Below are 16,656 nucleotides of genomic sequence, written 5' to 3'. Positions count from 1 at the left end.
TCTGTGTGGGTTTCCTCCGGGAGCTCTGGTTTCCTCCCACAGTCCAAAGATGTGCAGGTCAGGTGAATTGGCCTTGCTAAATTGCCTATAGCATTAGGTGCATTAGTCAGAGGGAAATGGGTCTGGGTGGGTTACTCTTCAGAGGGTCAGTGTGGACTGGTTGGGCCGAAGGGCCTGTTTCCACACTGTAGGGAATCTAATCTAATCTAATCATGACTGCTCTATTCTTAAACTCCAACCTCCAAGCAATAAAGGCCAAAATTCCACTTATCTTCTTAAGTACTTGCTGAGACAGCAAAGTAAGGGCTATAGATATCTGAACTTCATGCAAATTCTTTGTTGCCAAAGACTTAGGAAGTTTAGGAATAATAAAAAATATATTTAGCATAATTTGTTCACTTGGAGATATGTAAATGACACCAGAACAGCAGTGTTTTTCCAACACATTATTCAGATTGATCTGCAGAATTGAAGACACATGGTCACATTTTAATTCTTTTGGTAGTCTTTGTTGTATGACTGAAGCAATTCTTTTCAAATTTAAAGATTATTTCCCTTGCCTTCCTCATCCCCAAAATTTCCCAATAGAACTGGTTTACACCGAATTTCTGAGACCCTTGAAATCAAATCTGATCCAGTTGACTACAACTCCACCCCAGACCAGAGCCTCTTCCAATGATTTTAAATTCATCTTTGTCCAGCTCCGCAATTTCTCCACGGTAGATTTCAGCAACATTTGAAATGAAACAGAGAACATTAAATTGTGACCCAAAATATAACTTTCGGACATGAGAATTTAGAATCAAAAAGTTATCATCCAGACTACGTTAAATTGTAAAAACAAATTTCAACTCCATTGACACACACAAGTAACAAGTTCCCTTTGATAAATACAATTCAGTTGTTTCTTGATCATTGACAAAATGCAGTCTCATCAGAAAGAAATTCACATTAGCTTTTCACTGTGTACATCTTATTTCTTCATTGGATGTTGGCTGCCAACATTTATTGCCCATCCCTAATAGCTCAGAGGCCAGTTAAGAGTCAACCACATTGCTGTGGGTCTGGAGTCACATGTAGGCCAGAGTTCATTGCCTCAAGGCCATTATGAACCACCTTGAAATTTTACAACATGGTTATCGAGTCATACATCACAGAAACAGGTCCTTCAGTCCCAACCGGTCCATGCCGACCACATTTCCAAACTAAACTAGTCCTGCCTGTCTACGCTTGGCCCCTATCCCTTTAAACCTTGCCCTATTCAGGAACTTACCTTGATGCCCTTTAAACCTTGTAACTGAACCTGCACCCACCACTTTCTCTGGCAGTTCATCCCACACACGAACCACCAAAAAGTTGCCCCTCCAGTCCTTTTTAAGGAGAGAGATTTTAAAAATGTTGCCCCTTGTTTTGAACTTCCCCACCCTAGGGGAAAAGACCTGCCATTCACCTCAAGATTTTATAAACCTCTATGATGACCCAACCTCCTACAATCCAGTGGAAAAAGTACCAGCCTATTTTCATATCCCAAATCCTCCCTTCCCAGCAACATCCTGGTAAATCTTTTCTGCACCCTCTCTAGTTTAATATCCTTCCTATAACAGTTTAGCACACAGTGCTCCTCACCAATGTCCTGTACAACCTGACCATGACTGCCCAACTCCCTTAATTCAATTGAATTCATGTTCCACTATCTGCCACGATGGGATTTGAACCCATGCACCCTGAACATTAGCCAGTGTTTCTGGATTACTACACCAATCATTGTAGTCTATTGTGACTAGAGTGCAATATCTAAACAATGAAAGAATACAGCTATCAATTCATATCAACTGCACACAATGCTTCAAACAGGGCAATAATTCTTTGAAAAAAGACATTTTTAAAAGGTGCTGGCTTACTAGGCAAGGCCATGTTTAGTGCCCATCCACAATGGTGGTGGGTAGTTTCATGAATATTACCAGTCTATACTGTGGAGGGCCAGCAATAGGTTACTCCAGGATTGCAATCCAGTAGTGAATGATATATACCCACGGTGATATGATATATAACGTGGAGGAACTTGGAGATGCTGGCACACTTTTTCCAATGCTGGTTAAACAAGGATCACACTAAACCTCCCCTGTTCAGAAACCAGTTGAAAACCATAACGCATCCAACTGGTTTTTGTTGTCTTTTGCAGAATCGCAAAATTTATACTGAAAGCACCAAGTTCAATGGACACCGTTTGAAATAAAAGATGTTACTTTTTTTCCATAACTACTGGTATCATTCTGTGGTATGCATATATTTTTAAAGATATCTTCCATGGGATGTGGGCACCACTAGGGAGGCCAATATTTATTGCCCGTCCCTAACTGCCCTGGGGAGGTGGTGGTAGTGGAGTTGCCTTGATCCAGTGCATTCCTGGGGTGCAGGAACATCCATACTGCTGTTAGAGAGGGAGTCCCAGGATCCTCACCTCATAGCGATGAAGGAACAATATCAGGATGTAATCAAATCTTAATCAGTTTAACCCTTTCCATCAACTGGAAGGTGCTCTTTATAAAAGGAACCATTTTCTCCCACAGCTTTTTCTGAACCAAGCAGTCTAGTTAATCATTGCTTTCAAATCAACTCTTACTAAACTTTTACCAAGTTCATCTTTTCAGTTGGACTCCTTTCTCATTGCCCAATGCTGAATAGTCTACTCCATCTGTGCCAAGGGGTTACTTTTCAGGCAAGAACACCAACATTGCAAAAGACAAGCGGCAGTTAATTTCTAACACTTTCCAAGGTTCGAACCGAAGTACAAAATTAGGACAAGACTAAGATGAGTTCAATTTATTAAATCAGTTTATTTAACAAGAAAGGCTACCAGGATCACATCAGTATTATAATAGACTTATTTTTTCTGTGTTTCACATTGTTTAATAAAATGGATTCTTCACCCCCAAATAAATACTGCAATATACTAAAATCATTGCCCCCGCTTCCTTTGAATTAAAGTTATGATATACACCATGAGGAACAGCTCAAAATGCTGCCAATCTCTTCCCTGTGATGAATTTACAAACTCTTCCACAAGTATGCCATATACAGAATTGCTTGCACCTTGCATTGCAAGGCTATACATAGTTTTTTGTCTTTATTTCTTTTTTTTTCTATTTACACAGTATGGCAACTCAGAACAGAACTGCATTCCAGAACACAATCACACAAAACACTAATGTTTCCCCGGTATGCATCGTCCCACTCATTGAGGTGAAAGAAAGCCTATGAACCCCAGTAAGGTGAAAGGGGACTTGCTTCCACCTCTATGGAGTAGCACAAAATCTGTAGAGTAAGACCACATCAGCTCTTCTGACTGTTGTGTTACATGAAAATATTAAAAGATTGGGAAAGCAAAACAAATCTGGCAAAATTCACAAAGTGTAGCATTTGGAATCGCGACCAAGGGAAAGCTTATTCAAACACCATTAAACCAGTCGTGTCAGGGGAGTGAATGAAATCTGTCGCATGGTCACATTTTTCAAACTGGGGAATGCACACGACTTGGGGATCAGCAAAACAGCCTGCAGAAATCGTAACGTTTCAAAGAAAGGCAGAGCTGTCAGATAATTTGCCAGGTTGAATCCAAGTAACTCAGCAGCTCAACGCCTAATGAAATACTTCTGAAAATGTTGGAAGGAGAGAACGTCCAGGGTGGAGGCAAAGACAGAATACGTTAGGACTCGGAAACAAAGGATTTGATCACATGACGTGGTAATCTGTAGGCAACACTAAATTCACTAGACAGAACGGTTGCACGGAAAATCGCAGGCTTATGTGATAACTATAAAGTGGCAATAATGGGGAATTTAAATTACTGAAACATTGATTAAAATCATCCACATATAGAAATGACAGGATCTGGAATGTGCAAAACACCCTTAAAACACTGATGAAGAGGATAATGACAAAATGTCAACAGCAGTCGATGAAAGGGTAAGGGATGGGATGAAAATAAATATGCAGGATTAATTGGAAAGGCTGGCTCTTGCCTAGAATGGATACGTTTTATGTCCAGAAGGCTTGTGCCCCAGGTTGCAAAAGGTGAAGCATATGGGGGGGGGGGGGGGGGGGGGGGGGGGGGGGAGAAAAGGGAAATAGTGAAAGGGATTGTCACTATCTCCACAATCCAGCAATACAGGAAACATTAAACTTGCTCAAAATGTGAGCTGCAAGAACAGTAGGAAAGCAAAGAGAGGGAATGAGAAAATGCTGGCAAATAAAAGCAAGGACAATTCCAAAAGTTAGTAACACGAAGAGAAAGAGGGAAACTAAGGAAACAGGTGTACTTGTTCAAGACCAAGGAAGTAATGTGGATGCTGAGGTGTGAGACATAAACAGAGAATGCTTTGCTTTTGTTGTCACAAAGGGTTCACAGCAGACTTCAGAAACAGAGGAGGAGACGGCTGAAGTAGTACTTGGGATAAACACTGAAAGAGAAGATTAAGGACATTTATCATGCTGGAAAGTGAATAAATCACCTGCCCGATATAAGATAGATCACTGAGGGACACAATAGTGGAGGCTCTGACAATCCTTACTGGGTAAGGGTGTAGAAACCATGGTACATGGAGAATCTGCTCACAAACAAAGCCATTTGAATGTCAAAAGAACCGAAGGATGGAGCCAATCTTTGCAATCTTTACTTTTTAAAATAATTTATTTACATCATTATATATTATACATATACACCACCTAATTCACAAGCCAGTTAAAGTCCACATCCACAGGGTACATGAACATCCAGTTAGTGGCACCACTTATATACAATGATACACAATTCATGTACAATTAACAGATGCACCATGTTTTCTTGCAGATGGGAAGACCATGAGGTTTACCTGTATGTAGGTAGGACAACAGGCACACTTTTACATTCTGAGAATGTACAGGTCAACTTCACACCTTCTCAATCAGTCTACATTCAGGTAACCATGACAACTTCACATTCTGACCACGTACAGGTAAACATGACATTTTCACTTTGACCATGTACAGGTAAACCTGACACCTTTACAATCTGTCCACATGCAGGCGTAGCACGCCTTCACATTCTGACCATATACAGGTAAGCTCAATAGCTTCACAATGTGTCCAGTTACAAGCAAAGGTAACCATGGCACATCTTCACAACCTGACCATGCACCAGCTAACTATGGCACATCTTCACAACCTGACCATACACAGGTAAACTCAACACCTTTGCAACTTGTCCAGGTAAATTTGACACCTTCACATTACTTTCCCCCCGCCCCCATGTACAGGTAACCACAGCACACTTTAATCTGACGACAAAGGTAACCATGGTCCATCTTCACATTCTGCCCATTTATAGGTAAAGACATTCCTTCACAATCTTCCCATGTCCAGAGAAACTGGCACATATTTATGAATGGGGCTGGAGATAATAAAATAGCCTGATTTTCCAAATTCCGATACAGGTAGTGACAGAAGATTGTGGAGTGGCAAATGTTAACACTCTTGACCAAGGAAGGGTACGAGGACGCAGCTAGTAATGACATGATGTGTGTCACTGATGGGTATGGTTTTTGAAACAATAACCAGAGAAAAATGTAATAGGCACTTTGAGATGTTTAAATTAACAAAGGAGAGCAGTATAAGTCACAAAGTAGCTTAATCTCAATGAGAGTATTACGTCCGAATCTGGGCGGCATATTTTGGGAAGAATCTGAAGCTCTGAAAGAGGATGCATCAAGGATTACAGAACGGATTTAATAATATTGATTCATTGGTTGAAGGACTTCACCTTATAAAACAGAAAGTTACCAGGTGTGTTCAAAATTACAAAAAAAAAGGTACAGAAGAGATTCTCAAAATCGCTTATAGATTTTTTTTGGTCTGAGGAAACATTGCATAGGTCGGGTTTCCTTTCTTTTGAACAAACAAAAGAAAGATTTAATTGAAGTGTCTAAAACAGAGGTGCCTAAACAGGGACAGTTTGTCTTTTCCCAATGCTTTAAAAAGAACAATAGGCAGGTATCAAGGAATTAAACTTTTAAATGAATTGGTGGCAGGATTAGAGGGAAGTCAAGAAGAAATTCTTTCACGTGTAGGCTGCAGGAATCCAGAAATAATTGCTTGAAGAGTGGTACAAACACAACTCATCACTGCATTTTAAGAAACACAAGTATGCACTCAAGGTGCTATAACTTAAAGAGGGCTATAGACCTAAAGGGAGTGACTACTTAAACTGATCATACTGAATGGCCCCTCTGTACTGTAATTATCAAATCACTGTGTAATTCTATCGTTTTGGACTACAAAACCTCTCTCGCAATCTAAGACACCATTTGCATCGCATTGCGGTTTCTGGTACATTTACGAGTCTGCACCGCCTGAAAAGAAGAGTGAGGGGAAATGGCAGGACAGCTTTCTTGAAGGGATCAACTCTTGCTGGGGTAATGTTTCAACAGGTACTGGACAGCCCCCACAACCTTCCCAGATTGTCTGAGTCTTCACTAAAAGCCCAGGAGAACAACAAAAGTCAACAGGACCTCAGGGCTGAGCCAGTTCCTTCAGTTTACATGGTCGAACGTTATATGCATGACTCTGCCTTTAAACACTAGGGTATTTTCAGAGTTCTGTAATTGCATTTCAAAACTCAAAGGCTTTTTTTAAAAACAGCTTAAATAAACATTTTTTTTAAACACATGATATATAAAATGTGGGAAGAGTTTCTACAAGTATAAATTATTTTCACAATTCATTTTGGAGCAGAAATGTACTAAGTTGCCATACAGCTTTAAAGCAAGTGAGTAATCTACAAAAGCAGTCAAGTCAAATGGTTACTGATTGGGACAATCCTATCATTGTCATTTGAAAATAATAACCCATATCTTTGGGAAGGGAAAGGAGATGAATTTACCAGAGTAGGATTTTAAAAATCCATAATATAAATGATTATGTTTGTAAATTGTTTCAAAGCAGCTGTTAAAGGAACTATTTAGAATTACGGTAATCGTTTTGATGAGGCATCATTAGAGGTCATGCTAGATTAACACTGGTACTTGGTACAACCACGGCTTCTCGAGGTCTCAAGAGTCCCTTGTGGTGTACCAATGTTGCACATCGACTCACTTAACCGCTGAAAGCCGTAACTAAAGTAACTTTTTACAACACTCTCCCATCCCCCAAAGAAATATCGCATTGCCTGTGCTTGACTGGATTAGATCTCTAGACAACCTCAATCTTCATTACCCTATTTTCAGCCAGTCTGTAGAAGAGTGGAACACAGTTGATAAAGGTCAGGGTCGAGCTTGGTAGAGCCTGTGGGTTTTGGATTTCTTCGGTAAGTTCTATGATCTTTTTTGTAGTGTAGTCCTCAGAGGGTAAGCCTGCTTTTGCGACAAAACCTCTGCCGGAAGAGCGGGAATCGGGTGAAGAGCTTGCAGACTCGGCGTCATCCACCAAAGGGATATCTTCAAGATCTGGGGAGGAGGAAGAACGTAAAAACGTCACTGTTGAGTTTCTCGGGCCGCGGATGAAGTGCTCTGGCTCAGCGTGAAGCTCAAACTCAGTTTGAGGAACAATGGTTTGACACAACCCATTTCTCAGTTTGAGAAAATCCATCATTTTGCCACTCAATCAAAGTGCTACATTCTGTAGAGAAAAAATACAGTTCTTTATTCCAGAGACTCCTAATAGACCAAAACAGTGTATGTGAATGAGTTTAGATTGTGTCAACGCTCCCCCCCCTCACTATTGAGGCAAGACTGTGTGGCTTTTGCATTTTACCCCAAGTCATCCCTAGCCAACAGCTTGGGGCAGCCCCGAGTGGCTGGAAAAATAAAACTGTAACTGACCAAGGAACAGGTTAGCCACATGCCTTCTCTCTCCCTCTAAACTAGAGCCAATTCAGAACATGCAAACTGGGGGCATCACATCTTTTGCTTCTCACCACATTAAAAGGGCAATGAGGTGGGTCAAATCTATCTTCTAGATTCCATGAGCAAATTGGGGTTTCACTGCCTCAGGCAGCATTTATTTCACGCCTTGAACTGTCCTCAAGGAGCTAATGATGAGCTGCCTTGTTCGAGTGTCAACTGTTAAAGTGGAATTACCATTGGAATGAATTTATTGGCTGGATGTTTTCACAGTGATCAGCCCAGTGTTTGGGGGCAAATAAGCATCACTGAACCTGTGAAGGCAGCAGTGCTGATTCTGCTAGAAGCAGAAATACACATTCATTCTCCCAGACAAAACCGACAGGGGCACAGAGTGATTCAGGAAACCCAAAGTAGTGCGACCAAACGTTGCAGGGAAACTCCAAAACATTATAAAATACTTATTTTTAAAGATCTTAATGCTTTTTTTTTTAAAGTAAAACACCTGGCAATTTTCCTGCTCCAATATTGTAAACGCTCTTCCTAAGACTTACTGCAATAGACCTTGCCATGTATTTGGTGCAGGTGCCAATACCTCCTGGTTTTTGCCCTTCCAGATCTCGACACTCCTCCAGCCGGAGGACGCTTTATGAGGTCTCTGTGCTCCCCCAACTCCAGTCTCACCTCAAGTGCACAGCCGGCTTTACCTGCTTTCCCAATAATGGCTGCCTTAAAATGCTGCATCTGGAACTCTGCAATTCATGTTAACTTCTTCAATCGCTCTCTCTCTGCTCCTTTAATTAGATCTCAAGTTGATCGAATGTTGGAGCAGATTTTGGCCAAGCGCACTATCACCTCAGATGGCTTCGTGTCAAATGCCATGAAGCACCGAGAACATTTTATGTTAAAAGGAGCAATATGAATGAGTAGCTGCTGGCTGCTCCCCAACTCCTTTCATCAGCCTGCCCAAGTCATGTGTTCAGTTGCCTTGGTTTCAGTGTAGGGCTAATTGAGGGCATCAGTACACCAGGGAGTTTCCAGTAGATCCAGGGAGAACAGAGTGGGATTTTCAACCTGCTACAGGTGGAGGAGCAGCTGAAACTAAAAAAGCATTCCACAGGCTATCAGCTCAGATCAAGCATATGATTGCTGGGGTATAGCTTGAATCCACTGACACCAGCCACGTGATTGCTACCAAAAAAAAAGCTAAGCTGATAAATATACAGTAAAAGAAAGCCCTGGTGCATCATTGGCCAAACAGTGTACCTTGGGTAATGAAAACAAATGTGAGAAGAGGAGGAGGAGCGACCTTGCTGCAGGGAACTTTTGTTGAAGTGATACAAACCTTCAATGCTCGACACCAGATCTTCTTCCAGCACATCTTGTCGCATTTCAGGTGTTAATTGGATCTTCGACTGTTTGATGAAACGAACATATCTATCATACCACTTCTTTCTCTCAGCTGCCAATTCCAACGAAAGCTCCTGCAATTCTCCTAACTTTTTCTGCAAAGATAATAACGGATCAACTGTAAAACATTATAAACTATTAGACACTCTTTTCTGTTTGCTTTTTGAAAATTTGGACGACAATAAATGCAGTGTTGGAAGGAAAACCGCTCTAAGTGTTTTCTCCACAGCTTGAAGAGTTTGTTTTCTTTATAAATGTAACTATTCTCAATCTAACAGATACAATACCAACTCATTCTAAGTTTGCTGCAGAGTTAAAACTCAGTACTCAATGTTAAAGCTGGTTTCTATGATTTGGGTTACCTTAACTATCACTTAGGCTAGCTGTGAAAGTTCTGCACAAAAAACTACGGCACCTGAACTTTCTCACACTCCTTTGAGTTGTCCTGCACCACAACCGAATTGCAACAGCAACTTTGCAATTTTTGAGTCTTCCTAGAAGCCACTGTCTGAATAAACAAAATGGACAGAACACCAGAAAAGCTGCCCGAAATACTTTCAAACCGATTTATAATGTACAAAAGGTCAGTGGGCCATGATCCAATGACAGAGGAACCTCGATTATCCAAACGACACGGGCAGGGAGAATTTTGTTCTGACAATCGAATGCTCGGATAACAAAGTTTAGCCAAGCATCAAGACCTTGCGATCTTGTCCGGATAATCGAAGTTCCTTTGTACATTGTGCCTGTACATTTCTTAAATAATGAGCCTGGAGATCCAACTTTCTCCCTCACTGCTCGGGCTCAGTTGATTTTAAAGCCATTACTGAGACAATTCACTAAATGCTCGAGGGTTCAAGTTATGTGGTGCACAAATAACTGGAGCAATCTTAAACCAGTGACTCTCAACACATTCAGCATCAAGTCTCAGCTACGAGCGACAGGAACTGGAGGCATTGATCGCTCTCAGCAGCAGCTCTGCGTGTACCTAACCCACTGAATCCGAGCATAAACCCTGTCGCCAGCTGATCAGCCTGTATCACAGCTGGTGAACCATTTAATGCTGGGGGGTGGGGGGGGGGGGGGGGGGGGGGGGGAGTGCATTTAGGAAATCATTTTTCGACTCAATCTAAAAGCTGTTTAAACTTCCATGATACGGGTGCAGTGAGGAAGAGTTTTTTTCCCCCCCCCACAGTGAGTAATGAGTGTATGAAATGCAATGTCTGGAAATGTGGTGGAGCTACGTTCAATTCTGACATTCAAAAGATGATTATTCGGATAAAAATAAGATGCAAGGGTATGGAGTAAAAACGGGAGATTGGCATTAATAATGCTCTTTTAAATGAGTCTGTACATCCACAACAGGCTGAATTGCCTCTTTATGCACCATAACACTGCTGCGATTCTGTGAACATACAGCTGGCCAAACATTTAGCAATCAAACAGATGGCATCTTGAGCAATATTGATTTGTCAAAACTGACCATGGGGAGTACAACAACAGGTCAAATCCATCAACTTGGAACTACCCAGTTTTGAGTCAAGTATCAATATAAAAGACACCATATCTGAGTTATTGAGGACAATTGGAGGGGAGCTGAATTAATGTGACCTCATTGTCGAAACAACTTTCCACAACCATCAGACGCCCACTGATACGAATTCAGAATCTTCACAAAACTGGGCTTAGCAATTCCTTCTGTCTATGATACCAGAGCGTATTGCTGGAAAACCTCAGCAGGTGAACTGGTTCAGGGCTGAAGCAGTTCTCTACCAAGCCTGCTGGATCCCTAAACATTAATTCCTACACCTGTTGAGTTTTCTTTGGAGCAATTTTTGCTTTCCAGCGTCCACAGCGGTTTGGCTTTCTGGTCTAGTGATCATGCTGTCCCCACAACAGATTCTGAAGCAGCATGGAGGGGTTTTACAAAGATTGCAGCAGGTTTTCAGCACTGAAGGCACCAAACTCACCCGTAACTTCTCCTTATCCTGAGCCAGCTTGCAGATATACTCCTCTTTCGCCATGTGCCTGTGTTTGAGGATCGCTCTCTGCTTTTGATAAAGTGCAATGTATTCACCTAGAGGGCAAAAAGGGAAAATGAGAAATAGAAATAATAGTGTTTACAGGGAAAAAAAAAAGAGTCCGAGAGTCATAGAGATGTACAGCACGGACACAGACCCTTCGGTCCAACTCGTCCACGCCGACCAGAGATCCCAACCCAAACTAGTCCCAATTGCCAGCACTTTCCCCGTATCCTTCCAATTCATATACCCATCCTGTTACAACTGCAATCCTTTACGGAGTAGAACTTAGATTGTTTGATGAAACGAACACATCTAAATCGGACCACTTCCTTTCTCAGCTGCAAACAAAAGGAGGGGATGGAAAGTACGATAAGTAGAAAATATCTGAAAGGACTGTCGGGGGGTGAATGAATCAAAATGGATTGCTCTTTGAGGGCTGACACAGGAATAAAAGACTCAGTGCTTTTTCTGTACTATACCTTTTTAATGGTGTCAAAATGACAGCTATATTATATGAACTAAAAATCCTAGCCACAGAAATGTTTTAAAAGGTCAGTGAACTCTAACAGGGCTACAGTTAAGTTCCAGGAGTGTATTGGATTCACAGCATTAACTCTATTTCTCTCTCCACAGATGCTGCCCAATCTGCTGAATTTGTTCCACACCATGCATTTTGGTTTCAGCGCCTTAATCATCACCTTGGCCCATAGCCCAGTGATTTGCCACATGTTAAATGTTGTAGCTAATCACTTGCAAAATCACCTCTCTACAAGAGGAAAGGAAGAGACACTAACCATTCTTTGTAAATTCAACAGGTTTGCTATTTTATAACTCCCAATCTATTCCTAATTCTGTTCTGTGCAACCTGTTACCAGCATTCAATTAGTACTGGGCTGAAAAGGAACCAGAGCACTAAAAACCAGAAAGCCACTCTTTTGTGCTAAATATTGGAGTTTTCATCTACTTGATGCATTTTGGCAAAAGGAACTTGATGCTCCTCCAATGACTTACAGCATTTGCATTCATATGTAAACTTTAGGGATTACGTGTGGCAGACTTTACAATGCAAACTTAGAAACACATTAAAGAGTAAACCCCTCAATGACTGATTCCATCAATCTTGTTTTAATTCACAGGAGGAGGGTAGCACTGACTGGGCCAGCGTCCCTAATTGCCCAGGGGGCATTGAGAGCCATAGAGATGTACAGCATGGAAACAGACCCTTTGGTCCAACCCGTCCACGCTGATCAGATATCCCAACCCAATCCCGTCCCACCTGCCAGCACCCAGCCCATATCCCTCCAAACCTTTCCTATTCATATACCCATCCAAATGCCTCTTAAATGTTGCAATTGTACCAGCCTCCACCACATCCTCTGGTAGCTCAGTCAACCACATTGCTGGGGGTCTGGAGTCACATGCTGGCCAGACCAGGTAAAGACATTAGTGAACCAGATGGATTTTTCCAACAATCAATGGATTCATGGTCTTCACTGGATTCTTAACTCCAGATTTAATGAGATTTGAACCTGGTTCCTCAGAACATTACCTCAATCTAGCGATAATACCACTAGGCCATCGCCTCCTCTTGCTGGATGCAGCAGTGCGAGAGGGACGCAGAGAAAAGTCATCTAGAATTTCAATTCAGTTGCTACAGAGCAATTGCAGTTTTAGAAAAGAGAAGGTGCAGGCAATGGTCGGTGATCAAAAATGAATAAAAACATTTCTTTTTCCTTAAAACTGATAAACAAAAGTTGAAAAAGTGAACAGAATTACTCAAACTTCTAGAGCTATAAGAGCAATCTCAGTGGTTGGGGTTAGAAAATGTAACTTGCCATCGTCAGGAATACAATTCTTTCTAATAAGATCACATACCTATTGTATCTGTCTCCCCAGACAGCTGTGTACAGTAATGCTCCAGTTGCTCCAATTTCTTCTTAAGATCAACCTTCTCCTCTAAGAGGCTTGCTAATTGAACCTTTGTGACAGAAAATGAAGTGGCGTTAAATGTTGTGGCGTGACAAAACCAAAGTGACCAAAAGACCATTACCCTGTTGTTATTTCTTTTGAAAGATAATGGATTTTGAAACTGTCACTGTTCAAATCCTGCCATGGTTCTGTTCCAACTCTACAAACCAAGACCTAGAACAGTCAAAGGTCTTCTGGCTCCAGCCACTGCACGTGGTTGGTTTCTTTCATTCCTCCATTGACAGCTAAACCTTCAGCTCTTTAAACACTAAGCTCCCTCTCTAAAGCTTATGCCTCTTTACCTCTCCCCTCCTGCACTAAATCCAGTGCAGAGTACTATGGAGGAAGCAGGAATGCCAGGATACACGAGCTGGGACTTAGACCCAACTTCTGTGCTGTAAACTCTCTGCAAGTCATTTCTTTAAGCAGATATCTTTCACCACGTTTTAGGTCACCAGCCTATTATATATCCACATGGCTCTTTGTAGCGTTTTGTCTGATAATACTTCTGAGAGATGCCCTGACATGTTCACAACCTCGGTGTCACATTTGATCCTGAGGTAGCTTCTTACCTCAAATTCAGACCCACCTCTAACACCACTTGACTTCATCCCAATCTCAACTCTATTACTGAAACTCTTGTGTGCCTTCATTACCTCCAGATTGGACTGAACTGCACCCTGGCTGGTCTCCCATATCCTACCCAATCTCCCATATCCTACCCAGCATAAATTGGAAGTTACTCAAACTCTGTTGTCAGTGTCTGATCCTACAGTGAATTCTATTCCTTCACCATCTTTGTTTTCAACGTTTGTGTCATGCAAGGTCTCAACTGTAAAATTCTCAGGCTGATTAAAAATACCTGAAGTACATTTTATGACATCAAAATTTTCTGATCCCTTTACACTTCAAAAGGTAGTTGATTAGCTGTTTTTATTGTTATAGGAAATAAATAAGCTAACGAGTGCACAGATTCCACTTTATTATATCTACGACCACAATGTCTTTGTGATGTTAAGGGGCGAGTACAGACCAGAGTGCCAGAGGAAAAAAAAACTTGTCTATTACTCAAATATTGTATAGATAGAGGAAATTCACTAGTCCTACCCTCTCAAGTGGGAGTAAAACTCAAATGATATGCTCATGAGAGACAGAGATTTACAACACTTGTCGTGCTGTTTCCACCTTGTATTCCTTTCAAACAGGAAAGGATTCATTATAATAGGATTATAGAAATGTTTTTGCAATTAGCCAAAGCAAAACATGAACAAGCGACAAAAGGTGACCATTTAATGCAGGACCGACAAGCTTCCAGCAGAATAAACTACCAGGTTGCATCTGTGTAATGCAGCAGCCTTGGGACCCTGCCTTAGCTGGACTGGAGATTTTGTCACACTGCTGGAGACCATGTGAAAGCATCAACATGGGAGCTTTTAAGTGTGATTTGGAACATGAGATGAAAATAAGTTATTCCAGAGAATTGCAATGGATTCCTTTACCACCTAATACAATTCCAACTACATTGTCAGTGTTACAGCTGATAAACTCTGAATTATGCCAGTACTGCAGATGCTAGATGGATTAGGGAGGATACTGCCTGGCCCCTTCATTACAAAGTAGTTTTTAAAAATGCACAAATACAATACACTACATAGTTGAGGGTAAACATTCCTTTTTAAGAGTAAGCCTGTAAAAGGTTGGACCAAAGGAAAATAAAATCTGCATTTACGAACCTGCAATCTGTCCATCGTAGTTTTTAAAGCTTCGTACAGATTTGTTGGTACTGTGTCTGCATCGCCTGAGAAGACGAAAATAAGGTCAGGAAAATCTTACAAGGTAACACTATTTGACTGCTAACTCCAAAAAGGTAACACACAATAAAGTTACATGAAAACTAAATATCAGAAGATGAGCATGATCATTTTATGCAGGAGTAACAAATGATTAATTACAGCAAAACCAGAATCTGACTAGTGAATAATTGTATTCAAGAGGGGAAAGGAGGAGGAGGAGGATGCCAGGGAATTGAAATGTTGATGACAGAATTCGGAGTGAAAATACAGGACCGAGTGTTCTATAGGATGCTACAAATTTAGGTACCTCCCAATTCTTCTTGTTTGTCCTGCAGAGCTGACATTTCAGATAGTAGCAGCTCATGTTCCTGATATGCTTCCAAGCTTTGCGGTGTTAGCTGATCTTGATTTGGTGTTAAATTCTGTTGATAAACCAGAACAAAGAAAGGAAGAAACTTTCAGACAAAGGACATACAGGGCACTGCATCAATGACAACAAACACCTAACAGTTCTTTTTAAACTATATACAAAATCAAAAGGATGTAGAACTCATCTTAATTACTGGCACGACAAAATAGTAAAGGAATGAAAGATTGTATTTCACAGTCACTGGACACATCACTTTATCCAGATGGTTACTGCCCATATGACAGTTTAAGAGAATATTCGCTGTCCAGGATGATGATTTAATCCATTTTTCCAGGTTAGAGCATCAGCAGGAGTTACTTTAGGATCAAAGAACACAGTAACTCCCCAATCTCAAACTATCCATCCATAACTCACGAGGAATGACTGGTCATAGCTTTAGGATAAGAGTCACTGAATCAAATCGGAAATGAGGAGAAATTACTTTGCTTAAAGGCTGATGATTCTGTGGATTCACTACCCAGAATGAAGTGGACGTTGGGAGTAAATTTGAGGAGACAGACAGATCTTTAATTAGGTAATGGATAGCAGACAGGAAAGTGGCGTTAAGACAGAGATGACATCAGCCACGATCGTATTAAATGGTGAAGCTGACTCAAGGGGCTGAATTGTCTGCTCCTGCTCAGAGTTCTCATGCCCTTTTGTTGCGATGAGAATTCAAGCAATATAACTGAAGAGTGTGAAGTTCAAATGCCCCAAAAGGATTCCACTTCCATTTTGCATTGGCCCATAGCTACTTAGACCGTCTGCTAACACTGAAAACTGAGGCTTCTAAACTGATGACTGACAAATTTCAATTCACTTTAATTTGCTTAAATTTTACATCCACCCACTGATCAAAACAACTTTGTTGCTAGACTGCTCCAATTACTTCACTTATTTGGGTTAAAAAGAGACCTGCAGTAAACTGTAGGGTTGTAAATTCAAATCATTGAGCACCCTGGGCAGGGGCTCAAGAATTGTTGCTGAATTGCTAACTTAAATTCTACGAGCGAACATGCAAATCGCAACTTCACGGCTTGCTAGTGATACCACTCAAGCAATAAAATAGATAGCTTTAACTGTTACAGGTCATTACAATAAGCAGTAATCTGTGATATAGACAGCTGCTGTTCCATTGCTTTCTGGTAATGCAGCACTGCAACACCACATTTCTGCAT

General features: G+C 41.1%; 1 protein-coding gene across 2 annotated transcripts in view; it reads right to left on the bottom strand.

The window, feature by feature from the left end:
* Positions 1 to 2,817: 2,817 nt before the first annotated feature.
* golga2 (golgin A2) overlaps positions 2,818 to 16,656 on the bottom strand; it is an 82,390-nt gene continuing 68,551 nt past the window's right edge. For both annotated transcript variants that reach the window (XM_072565794.1, XM_072565795.1), the window contains 6 exons: positions 15,377 to 15,491; positions 15,010 to 15,074; positions 13,184 to 13,286; positions 11,255 to 11,361; positions 9,220 to 9,379; positions 2,818 to 7,478 (listed from right to left, as the gene is read on the bottom strand). In XM_072565794.1, the coding sequence (XP_072421895.1) occupies positions 7,225 to 7,478; positions 9,220 to 9,379; positions 11,255 to 11,361; positions 13,184 to 13,286; positions 15,010 to 15,074; positions 15,377 to 15,491 (804 nt within the window). In that variant the 3' untranslated portion in view covers positions 2,818 to 7,224. The remainder of the gene's footprint in view (positions 7,479 to 9,219; positions 9,380 to 11,254; positions 11,362 to 13,183; positions 13,287 to 15,009; positions 15,075 to 15,376; positions 15,492 to 16,656) is intronic.

Source organism: Chiloscyllium punctatum, chromosome 49, assembly GCF_047496795.1.
Source record: "Chiloscyllium punctatum isolate Juve2018m chromosome 49, sChiPun1.3, whole genome shotgun sequence".
NCBI lineage: Eukaryota > Metazoa > Chordata > Chondrichthyes > Orectolobiformes > Hemiscylliidae > Chiloscyllium > Chiloscyllium punctatum.
This window is presented reverse-complemented; position numbering and strand designations above follow the sequence as displayed.